The sequence below is a fragment of the Ictidomys tridecemlineatus genome, chromosome 4 (assembly GCF_052094955.1).
Source record: "Ictidomys tridecemlineatus isolate mIctTri1 chromosome 4, mIctTri1.hap1, whole genome shotgun sequence".
NCBI classification, from domain to species: Eukaryota; Metazoa; Chordata; class Mammalia; order Rodentia; family Sciuridae; genus Ictidomys; species Ictidomys tridecemlineatus.
In genome coordinates, this window is record NC_135480.1 from 16,897,127 (window position 1) to 16,909,904 (window position 12,778).

Below are 12,778 nucleotides of genomic sequence, written 5' to 3' on the forward strand. Positions count from 1 at the left end.
TTTAATAACATGAGAACTGACCATGAAGAAACTGAGACTTAGTGAACAATAAAACTGAGAGACGTATCCTGTATTTTGTATATGTAATAATATAGTTTTCTTTCTCTAAGTGACCAGGAAAAATGAGTAGTCTTTCTCTGAGTTCAAAGTAATATATATATATATATATTATATATATATATGTATATATATATATCCCTCCATAATAACATATTCTAGTAACTGAATAATAATAACAAGCATATATTCCAACCCTGAAAATGTTATGATCGAAAATATCATGGACTTTATGTTTGTGGATATTTTGCTGGGATCTGTGTTTCCTAAGCTTCTCAAAACAATCACTGACCTCTGTGGGACATCAAAAAGTTATCAAGAAAACTCTTGGAATTCAAACAATTATTTTCATAATGCTTTCCAGAGTGGTTGCACCAATTTGTAGTCCCACCAGCAGTGTATGAGAGTACCTTACTCCCTACATCCTTGCCAACATTTATTGTTAGTTGTATTCTTTAATTGTCATTCTGACTGAAGTGAGATGGAATCTCAGTGTAGTATTAATTTGCAATTCTCTAATAGCTAGAGATATTATATATATATATATCCATCCTATTTCTTCTTCTGTGAAGTGCCAGACCAGCTCCTTTGCCCATTTTTTTTCTGGGTTATTTGTTTTTTTTTTTAATTTTAATTTTAATTTTTTTCTTTGTATATCCAAAGATTAATGCTCTATCTGAAATGCAGTGTGGTAAGATTTTTCTCTCATTCTGTAGTCTCTCTACTCATATTCTTGATTGTTTCCTTGATAATAAAGAAGCATTTTAATTTGATATCGTTCCATTTATTGATTCTTGATTGTACTTGTTATGCTTTAGGAATCTTGTTGGGGAAGATGGTTCCTAAGCTGACATAAGGCCTACTTTTTCAGCTAGTGAGCAGAGGATTTCAGTTCTAAGGCCTAGGTCATTGATCTACTTTGAGTTCAGGTTTTTGCAGGGTGAGAGATAGGGGTTTAATTTCATTTTGTGACATATGGATTATCAGGTTTCCCGGCATCATTTGTTGAAGAGGCTATCTTTTCTCTAGTGCATGTGCATAGTGCCTTAGCCTAGTATGTAGTAACTGTATTTGTGTAGGTGTGTCTCTGTTTCTTTTATTCTGTTCCATTTCTCTTCATCTTCATGTCTGTTTTTGTGTCAATACCATGCCATTTTTGTTACTGTAGTTCTGTAGTATAATTTAATGATTGGTATTATGAGGCCTCCTGCTTCACTTTTCTTGCTAAGGATTCTTAGGCTCTCCTGTGCCTCTTATGTTTTCAAATGAATTTCATGACTGTCATTTCTATTTTTATGAAGTATGTCACAAGAACCTTATTTTAGGAATTGCACTAAATCTGTATAGTGCTTTTGGTAACATCGCCATTTTGACAATATTATTTCTGCCTATCCAAGAACATGGGGGATCTCTTCATCTTCTAAGGTCTTCTTCAATTTTTTTCTTTAGCATTCTGTAGTTTCATTCTAGAGTCTTTTCATCGTTTTGTTAGATTGAACACATATTATAAGTATGTCTGCTTTATGCTTAACAGGTACTTCCTGTACATTATACAGTCTGAAGACACATCATTCTCCACAGAAAGAATGGGGACCATGAAGCTCCATTAGTGAGAATAATGACACACATTTATTGATCAATTCCTATGTGCAAGGTACTTTTCTAAATCCAACTACCATCATATTTCTTCTTTATAAAACAAATGATATACAAATGAAGTGACTGAGGAATAGACAGGCAAAATTTGCCCATTGTCATACAGAGAATGCTTGGTTGAGATGCATTGCATGCTACTTTCTGTTTGTACTACTACATAACTGTGGGGCAAGCAGAGTTGCAAGGGCTCAGGGAGGGCAGACTCCCTATGTAATGCCAGAGGCCATCATACTGAGATGCCTCAACATCCCTCCATGTCTGCGCCTTTCCTGACTATAGATCTTTAACGTGAACTCATTGTTCAAACCACAGTCTGGGTGCCCCTACATACCACAAACATTTAAAAGTTTCATGGAAGTAAGTAGTTACAGATAACCTATTCCTAAATTCTCAAAACAACTATTCGTAGATAGATAAGATTTTCTTAATCTTAAGATTCTTGGGTTTCCTTTCAAATCTATCATTCCCAGAATAACTTTTCTCCTATTCTTCAAATTCATGGACTTTCTCTTATTCATTTACATCTTCATTTGTGAATTACTCTCATCAAAAAACAAGACAAAAACAAACAAACAAACAAAAATTTTATTTTGAAATGAGGCCCTTCTAAGTTGCCCAGGCTGGCCTTGAATTTGTGATCCTTTTGCTGCACTCTCCCAAGTAGCTGGGACTAAAAGAATGTAGCATTGTGCCCAGGTCACAGGATTATATGATTCCTTATCTAATAGTGTACATTAAATAAACATTTTTAGTATTTATGAAGCATTTAAAATAATATCACAATAACAAATAACGCTCTTAAACCTTCACAAATGTATACCCCAGGTATTTTTCTCACTTAGTTAAATATGTTAAAAAGTGTATTTTTTCATTGTATTGATGAATATTTGGAATATTATCTGGACACATTTAGTAAAGAGAAGTAAAAGGCAGAGCAAGTTATTCAAATAAAAGTAGTTATTAACACCAAAGTTTTCATATTTTAATTAATTATGTTAATTAGGATGATACATGGTTTTCAAATTTACTTTGAAGAAGATTATATAAATAGTTAGCTTGGAACACTTAAAACAAAATAAATAAAATTTTTGTTGAGAGAATTCAGAGTTTATGTTTATGCTCAGAACAATAAGTTTCAGTAAAATTGAGAATATGTGTGATATCTTCCAAGATAGAATAATAGCTTAATAATAGCAGAAATAATAGCAGGAAGCCATCATCCCAGTCTGTTAGCTTAATGTAAGACATTTTCTAAGGTGAAGTCTACCACTTTTGATCCTCTGGTGGGGTCTGTCATAGATTATCACACTACCATGCAGAACTACTTTAAAAATATTTCAAGACACACAGTATCTTTTTTTCAAATTTATATTTATACCAAGGAAATTGTTTACATTGCACAATAAACATAGACACCTAGCAGCACATACACAAATGTGTCATATTAGCTCAATAAAATAAAATATCACATTCTTACCTCCTGGATTTCATGTATACACTGTTTTCTTCTGACTAAAACTCCTTTCTCACTGAACTATATCTCCAAAATCCTTTCTTTCTCTTTTCCTTGACAAGTTCACATAATAACTATTTTAGAAAAACATGCCTTTCAAGTTCCTCAGTGCATTTAAACATTCCCTTCTCTGAAATTCCCTATGATAGTTAATATTTTCTGACTTTTTACTTGGCCACTTATTGCATAGGTTTATTAAGAGCTTAGTTTATGTCAAATATCTTATAAAATAGATAAAGTAGTAATATTTACTAAGAGAACAATATCCCATGTGGTATGTAGGCTTTTCATTAATTTTCACTATATGATTGTGAGTTATATTATTCCACTTTTGTAGGTAAAACAAGGAAAATGAAAAAGATTACCGATGTTTTACAGCAAGAAAAAGACATCTAAGTTTATTCTCTTGAAAGCGAAATCCATTTCAATTCCACTGCATAATATTGGCTCTATTCATTTTAATCCTATCCTTAAAACCAACCTTCTAGAACACAATTTATATATCAGGAAAAAAATTTCATGATAATATGATGTTCAAAAAGAAGAGACTTTACTGCCGAATATTTTGGTAGCTGTATCCTTGACATCCTTATTTCTCAGACTGTAGATCAGGGGGTTCAACATGGGGATCACCACTGTGTAGAACACAGAGGCCACTTTGATGGTGTGCCTGGAGTTCTTGGAGTTGGGCACACAGTAGAGGAACAGGATGGTGCCATGGAAGATGGAGATGGCTGTCAGGTGAGAGGCACAGGTGGAGAAGGCCTTGCGTCGCCCACTGGCTGATTGCATCTTGAGGATTGTGACAACTATGAACAAGTAAGATGTGAGGATGATGAGCAGTGTGCTGACTTCATTAAATGTGGCAGAAATAAAGAGCAGCAAAGAAGTGATGTGGGGATCTGAGCATGAGAGGGAGAACAGGGAGTAGAACTCACAGAAGAAGTGGTCAATGGTGTTGGAGCCATGGAAAGACAGCTGTAGAGCAGAGCACGTTAGTATCAGGGAACAGGCCACCCCCCATGCATAGGATCCAGCCACCAGCACAGCACAGAGTTTCTGGGACATGGCCACTGTGTAGAGCAGAGGGTTGCAGATGGCCACAAAGCGGTCATAGGCCATCACTGCTAGCAGAAAAGACTCAGTTATCACAAAGGTACAAAAGAAAAAAATTTGTACCACACATCCTGAAAAGGAGATGCTTCTGTCTTTTGCAACTAGGTTCACCAGCATATTTGGAGCAACAGTGGAGGAATAGCAGAAATCCACAAAAGAGAGATGACTGAGGAAAAAGTACATGGGGGTGTGAAGTTTGGGATTAATTTTGATTATGACAATCATCCCAATGTTCCCTACCACCGTGACACTGTAGATAGCCAGGAAAACCAAGAAGAGTGGGACCTGCAGTTCTGGATAATCTGAGAAGCCCAACAGGGTGAAGGTGGCCCCACTCTTATTTCTGTCTGTCAGAACCATGTTTCTGTTGTTTGGAATCTGAGTTAATCCTGAAAACAAAAATATTAGGGAGAGTGAGGACAAATGCAGTGTGGTTTACTTTCCAAGTTTATAAATTACCACTTTCAGAAGCTGTGAGTTTATTTATATGTGGTGGACAACATATCTACTATTTAAAAGTATGAACTCCTTTTTAACATTAGAAACATACAATTATTGAATTAAATTATGAGTTCTGAAAGATAATTTTTAATACAATTATGAAAAATTCGGATCAATGGTAATGGCCATTTTAACAAATGTCCACATAAAACTTTCAACCGTTATTTAAAATTGTAAATTTGTATAAGATAAATCTAATTATCAATGATAATGGATGATCTCAATCCTTTAACCAGCGAAAAGATTGGAAGCTTTTAAATAAATTAATTTTTATAAATGTTCCTTTATATATTGACATGCTAATGCTTAACTTGTGCATTTGTTTTTAATTCCACATATCACTTAAATCCTCTTTTTTAACCCAGTATCTGTGATATCAGCACAAATATGAATTAAATTTGCAGCAAGTATGCTGTTTGACTTAAGGAGTTCTAGTACAAACTTTGCTCAATGTCTGAAAGAAAAAAAATATAACTGGATCAATTTGTAAACATATTTTAATTTACTTTCTTATTCTAGAGCCAAAGAAATCTTGAGTTTCCCAATGAAATGCAGACTAATAACACTCTACACACCTATGACTGAAGCAAAGATCCTCAGGCCTCCAGTGATATATCTACTTCTTATCTACCAGTGTCTGGTCTTGATTCTAGATATAGATATTAGAATTTTTTTATTAATAATCATGTTTACAAAAAGTAAGCAAACTGAAAATTCTAATTCTATTTGAGGTAATTCTGTGATGGGCTATATGACAAAGAAATGTACTAGAAAGCACTATCAAGATGATACATATTAGAGGGGGATCTAGGTACTTTTCTCAGCCAGAAGTAACTAACTATAATATAACTCTGACATAGAAATATCCCTCTCCTGGGTATCATGCACTCAGTCTCTCTTTTCTCTCTCTTTCTCTTACTTTAAAATACACTATATTTTTATTCTGTGCTTATGTTACCCATAGAAGAGTAGAATTAACAATTTTAGGTAGTACTATCTATGACCTGAAGATATTTCATTGCAGGGAGAGGAGGGTAATATAAAAGAAACATATTTCTGTTATTAGTGCCCCAAACCTCTCATATCTAACCATGCCAGCATCCTTCCCCTACTATTTATGAAAAGTCATCTTTAGTCACAGAATCTATGAAATAGTCATTACATAGCCCATCAATAAAGATATCTAATCATATGCTGAGACATTCAATGATAATATCTGTTCTTAGCCTAATGAATTTACCCATTAAAGACAACCTCAAAAGACAATGCACAAGCCAGACATTCTATCATCTATTTTCTTACTACCATGCTTTATTTATCTAAATAATTTTAAATTTTATTTAAAACTATTTTTACATTTAGTGCAATGACTGCATTATCACAAATGCTATTATTAAATCCTGGGTTAAAAAAAAAGAAAAAAAGAAAACTTATATGAACTTCCAGTCCAGGAAAAAACTTATAGCTGAAATCTTTATTCCAGTATTTTTTCTCAGTTGAGCTTGTTATTTTTTGCTATCAGTGGTTACATTCTTCTAACTTTAATCAAATAAGATTCTTTTTTTATAGACATTCTATTCAATGTCTATTTCATTTTATTTAAATATTCTCTCTTGATAACTCCTTCAAAATTTGCAAAAGTGAGACAATACATGATTTTTTTGTTTTAGTGATACTGGTGAGGGGCTAGTTAAGATGGTCCTCTAATATGAAACTTTGTAGAAAAAGTGTAAAATTCACTGTTCCTGGTTCTTTCACATCTATTTCTCAAGAAAACTCTAAATTTAAGAGAGTTGGTTTCCTACATTAAATTTAAACCAATATGTCTTTTGAATTTGAAAACATACCTGCTCACAGCTAAGGCAGGAGCTCGCTTCCTTGGGGCAATTCAAATATTCTTATATCTATAGCTAGTTTTGGAGATAAGAACCCTAGAGACAATCAATTGCTTAATTCTCTTGAGGTCATACACAAGCAATTAAAATTAATCACCTCAAGTTCATATAATTTTAATATCTGAGAAAACTTAGAGAAAAAAATCTAGCAGCATCAGGAGCATTTTATATAACACATATTAAATTCACCTTTCCCATACCTTCATTACTGTCTTTTGCCCCATAAATTTCATAAATTTTATGCTCCATAAATTTCATTTATAGAAACATATATTAGAATCATCAATATAAAAATGATTTGATAGTATTTGCTAGGCCTAATACTTTTCTACCTTATTAAATAATTTGTTCATATTGGAAAAGAGTGGATATCCAGATGTTCAGGTTGTAATGCTTCACTGAAAGTTAAAGCAGAAAGATTTACAAAGGTCAACATTCAACTGGATAAATAATCAAGTTTCTGCTAAATCTTGGCCCTATCTGTTGCTTCTTTTCCCTACCTGGTTCAGATGTGGGGGGACCCTGAAAAGGTCATTTGTGAGACTATGCACAACTTTTCAAAGGTGAAATGATTATAGATTATGAGACATGTCATTTAAATGTTTGATTAATCCACTGATATAAATTAACAGGGCAGTAAGTGTAGACAGGTGAAAAGTGGCTCGAGAAAGGTTTTCAGTGGGATGTTCCCTGGGAGTTTACATTTTGCCTTTAGTGTGTAGAGTTCTCTGCTTACTGGGTGCCTTGTCATGAACTGCTTCCCTCCAAACTATCCTACTACCATGTTGATCTGCCTTATCTCTGGCCCTCAGCTTCAGAGTGGGCCAACCATGCACTGATCCTCTGAAACCGTTTCCTCCTGTAACTTGTCCTTATCAGATCACAGTGAGTACAAGCTAACTATTACACTAGCTGTGCATGCAGATACTCTGACTTCCTCATTGTTTCTTAAAAGAAGACCACACTCCTTCGTTGTTGGCTTTTACTGGAATTTTTTTCCCTCTTATTGGAATTCTTTCCTTTTAATTTCTGCTTATATATCTTTTTTTTTTTAGAGAGAGAGAGAGAGAAGACAGAGAGAGACAGAGAGATAGAGAAAAAAATTAATATTTATTTTTCAGTTTTCAGTGGACACAACGTCTTTATTTATATGGTGCTGAGGATTGAACCTATCACCCTGAGCATGCCAGTTGACCGTGTTACCACTTAAGCCACATCCCAGCCCAAAATATATCTTTTTAGTGAAGTCTTATATGAGCACACTACTATACTGAAGGGATTACCCTATTCCACAATATTACCATTTAAGCTGTTTAAAACAGAAAAATACATTTCTTAAATTCTTTTGTTCTGCATTTTAAATATATAATTTGTTTCCCTAAGCTAAAATAAATTTTCTGGGAAAGTGAGAAATTCATTGTTGAGTACACTGATATATTATAAGCTGCTAGACTAATAACTAGCACAAAGTATACCATGAATAATTGTTGAATAATAAATATGACCTTTCATGCAACTGGGACAGAGCTAAACCTACCAGAACTGTGGGAAAGTAGAGGACAGAGAGTTCAAAAAAATTCTGAATATTACTACATTAAGTGATTACTTAAAGTAAATGTACACAATTATAATTTACCTATTAAAATAATATTTTAAAAATTGACAGTAAAAATGAAAAAAAAGGTCTTCTGTACTGATATTTCTTTAGCCAAGCTTATTGCAATAGACATATTGTATTTCTAAAATTATATATGATATTTATTTTTTCCTTTCTATTATAGTTGAACCTGCAATGTTGCACATGCATGTTTACTGTAATTGTTTCACCTTCTTAAGCTTGGGAACCATGTGGTCAGAATGAAGCCATTTTTACAATTCCCTAATATGTATCCAATCACAACTATAGCCCTATTTAATGCCCACCCCAGATTTTAAATTGGCTAATCCTGTTGAATATAACCAGAGACTCCTCTTATCAGGAGCCAGGAAAAATGGGTGTTATCTCTTTAGGAATGAATATTATCCTACTGCCTTCCTAGATGAACTTGTCCTTCAGATTCTCTTTGGGAGTGCATCCTTCTGCAGAAGTACAATTGTGTTTGCCAACCCACTTCCCACCATGTGTTTTATTTTTTGTGGCACCTCAGTATTTTTAACAAATGTACAGCAAGGAGAAATTATTTGCAAATGAATACTGATATCTCAATTATTCTACTTCAGAAAATCCTAAAATAACTTCTTTAGAATATTTTCATGCCCAGTCACTCAGAATGTTTGCATACCAATTATTTCCAAGGATATGCTTTTGATATAAGAATACAAAATGAAATCTCATTAAAACATTCCTCTCCAAAGATATCTAATCTTTCTCCAGTAATAAGCTATAATAAGTAATAACCATTGAGCACACACTGTTTGAAAAGTATGCATTTCATAATCAGAATTAAAACAATTATTATTCCATGATCATTGTTTTCTGGTACAGGAATCAGGGAAAGAAGATTGAGTTCATAATTATGGTATGTGATTTATTCATTTAATTGTTCATTCATTTATTTATACAATAAATATTTATGACAGGCTTACCTTGAGCCAGGTACTGTCTTAAGAATTGATGAGACAGTGTTTCTTTGCCCATCAAAGTTATATTTAAAGTAGGATATAAAAATAGTTAAATATGTGATCATTTCCCTCAGTGCCAAAATAGATGTTAGCATAGTTGTCATTTTAATTAAAATGTCAGGCAAGGTGTCTTTGTGAAGGAGCAGAGTTTTGAGTTTGTTGCAGAGAAGAGCAAACTCATTTATTTTCAAATAGAAGGTCTTTTATTTATGTATCTTACAACTCTGGAGTATGTGAGCCTTCTGTGCATTTTCTCAATTTCTTTGTAAATACATAACAGGGACAATATAAGATATATCTGTGTTTGTCCTTCAAGGCTATATTTATGCCACTAACTTGGTATTGTCATAGGACAATGAGGAAATATTGAATGACATCAGTTGAGTGCTATTGTGGCACACTTTTGTTAGTTCATTACTGATAAAAAATTTCAGATCACCAGAAATAATCTGTAATAGTAAAACCAGACACAGTACATCAATATTACAGTGAATCTTTCAGTCATTTGAAGACTTCCAGGGAAACAGCAATGAAATACTTTCATCAATACTTCAAGCCTCAAAACAAGGAACTCCAAGAACTATTGAAGCATGAGTTAATTTTCCCTGTCCTACATGTATTTCTTGAGCATTCTTGTATGAAGCCTATGTGGAGTGCACCCTGCATGTAGGGACAGCATCAGGTTGATTACTTTAAAATTACCCACTCTCTTTTACCTAATGATTTTAATACCCATTTAAATCAACGCCATCACTATGGTCTTTTAATTTTTTTTTCAGATGAACACTTCTAGAGTTGTGATTTTCTAATTTCTGCTTTTTCAGCCTTGATTTCATCTGAACTTCCTCTCATGTTAACTATTAAATGACTTTAAAATGCAATTCATACAGGAAAAATACTTTGAATACAGTTCCTTTATTAAACAAAGTTTAGAGGAATGAATTGCTATCCCAGTAACTTTCCTAGAAACCAAATGATTTATTTATTGCTTATATTCTGGATAAACTGGATTAGACAATGTTAGAGATTCCCAGGTATGCAGATTCTGGGACTGCAACATTTTGACTAGTAATACCAGTGTGCTACCTAGAAATATTGAAGATTCCAATGTTTGTCTTTTCCGAAAGACAGAATTAATTTTTACGTACTCTTCCACTAAAAGTCTCAGCAGCACTAAACAGAAAGGGCACTAGATGTGTAGTCAAAAATAGAGTTCAGTTCCTGTTTCAAGTCACATCAGTCATTCGAGGTTAGTGTAGCCATGTACCCAACAAACATAATTGTCCTTATCCTGTGTCTCAGCAGAAGATGACTTGAATGTTTTAACTGCCAGACTCTCAAGTTCTAAAATTCACAGAACCATGGCATGAAGGTATCAGAAAGGTTTTTATTTTTTAATCACAGAGCATATCCACCTTTATCTCCCCACATTGACACAATACTTCCGTGACACAACTCAAATGACCTTAAAGGCCAGGCACTCATTGGCATACACATTAACAAATGAGGAAAAAAAATTCTGTGGTGAGCTACAATCATTCTTGTAGTGGCTGTAGCCCCCACACTCCATGATCTATCATATTTTGTGCTTTTTTAAATATTTGAGTTCAGAGACTTCAAAGAAGTAGATGTTTCATGGATCAGAATCTTATGAAATTCATCTCAATATTACACTTCTTTCTTTTCTTCATGAGATTTGAATTTATCAGTCCATGCTTCCCAAACATCTATACAAACCTCACAGGAACACGTGCTATAGGCTTGGAAACAGGTTCTGTTCTGTTCTCTTATTTATTAGGATGAAAACGTTTCTTGGGACTGGTTCAGTGAAATGGTATTTTTTTCCCTACCAATTTCCAGACAGCCTCTTTGACATCTTTGTTCCTCAGGCTGTAGATCAGTGGGTTCAGCATGGGGTTGACGACTGTGTAAAACACAGAGGCCACTTTGACTGTTTGCCGGGAGTTTTTGGAGTTGGGCACACAGTAGAGAGAAAGGATCGTCCCATGGAAGATGGTGATGGCGGTCAGGTGGGAGGCACAGGTGGAGAAGGCTTTGCGACGCCCACTGGCAGAACGGATTTTTAACACAGTTACAAAAATAAACACATAGGAGGTAAGGATGATCAGTAGTGTGCTGACCTCATTGAAGGTGGCAAAGCCAAAAAGCAGCAAGTGTGGGACACGGATGTCAGAGCTGGAGACAGCAATGAGGGCAGTATATTCACAGAAAAAGTGGTTGATTACATTAAATCCAGAAAAGCTCAGCCGAAGAGCATAGCAAAGCAGGACCAAGGGGCCAAACATACCCCAAATATATGACCCAGCCACCAGTAGGGCACAGAGTCTCTGTGACATGACCACTGTATACAGCAGGGGATTACAGATGGCCACAAAGCGGTCATAGGCCATCACTGCCAATAGGAAGGACTCAGTCACCACAGCTGTGCAGGACAGGAAGTACTGCAGCATGCAGCTGGAGTAGAAGATGCTTTTATCCGCCAAGACCAAGTTCTCCAGCAGCTTGGGGGTGACAATGGAAGAGTAACAAAAGTCAACGAAAGAAAGGTGACTGAGGAAGAAGTACATGGGGGTATGAAACTTGGGGTTGATCTTGATGATCACTATCATCCCTAGGTTTCCCACCACGGTGATAATGTACATGAGCAGAAAGATGAGAAAGAGAGGAATCTGAAGCTCTGGGAAGTCTGTGAAACCTAAGAGGGCAAAAGTTGTCTCCAGACTCAGATTTCCTACAGCCATCACATAACTTCCTTCCATGGGAGAGTGTAGTTGAAGACACTTGCTCCTGTCAAACATAAGATTTATGGGGATGAGTGGCAATGCTGTCGATAAGCATGAAAGGCACATAACTGATAGGAAATGGATATAAATTCACAAACCAGTGACGAGTTAGTGAAAAAAATGAATGATTTGCTTCAAAGAATGATATGCACTGCAAGTGTATTTTATTTGCACATATCAATTAAAGTCAGTGAGAGTGAGAGAATATGCTTTATATTAAACACAAATAAAATATTAGGGGGTTATCGATAAAGAGAGGAAACAATCCTATTTCAGCAGTTTTTTCTCTCATAACCTTATTTCCTTAATAGAATATATTATCTGCTGAGCGGTCAAGGAGAACAATGGGAACACACACTTTATTAGGGCTTATGGGTTAGCTTCCACTTTAGCTTAGACACCAAAGAGATATCTTGTAAACATCCCAAGTTGTATTGGGTCCAAGATTTGTCAAAATTAACTAATTTTCATCCTTATAAAATCTATATACCAATTGAAGTTTCATATAAAGAGAATATAACATGTTTATTTTCTTTGTGAAATGGACGTCTAGGTACCTAGAGGCCAAATATTTAAATGAGTTTGAAATATTTACATGATTATTCCATGGATCA

At 34.7% G+C, this 12,778-nt stretch overlaps 2 protein-coding genes across 2 annotated transcripts; both read right to left on the reverse strand.

Annotated features, from left to right (window-relative positions):
* Nucleotides 1-3,760: 3,760 nt before the first annotated feature.
* On the reverse strand, nucleotides 3,761-4,708 carry LOC144376747 (olfactory receptor 5D18). The gene has a single exon (XM_078045027.1). It carries the CDS (start codon nucleotides 4,700-4,702, stop codon nucleotides 3,761-3,763), a length of 942 nt encoding a protein of 313 aa, XP_077901153.1. The 5' UTR covers nucleotides 4,703-4,708.
* A 6,475-nt stretch (nucleotides 4,709-11,183) lies between these two features.
* Or5d14 (olfactory receptor family 5 subfamily D member 14) lies at nucleotides 11,184-12,122 on the reverse strand. The gene has a single exon (XM_005342197.2). The coding sequence runs from the start codon at nucleotides 12,120-12,122 to the stop codon at nucleotides 11,184-11,186; it is 939 nt and encodes a 312-aa protein (XP_005342254.2).
* Between the last annotated feature and the right edge of the window lie 656 nt (nucleotides 12,123-12,778).

Bases quoted from the DNA above. Each gene is read 5' to 3' on its own strand.
- Or5d14 (XM_005342197.2), bottom strand. From the start codon at position 12,122: ATGGCTGTAGGAAATCTGAGTCTGGAGACAACTTTTGCCCTCTTAGGT.
- LOC144376747 (XM_078045027.1), bottom strand. From the start codon at position 4,702: ATGGTTCTGACAGACAGAAATAAGAGTGGGGCCACCTTCACCCTGTTG.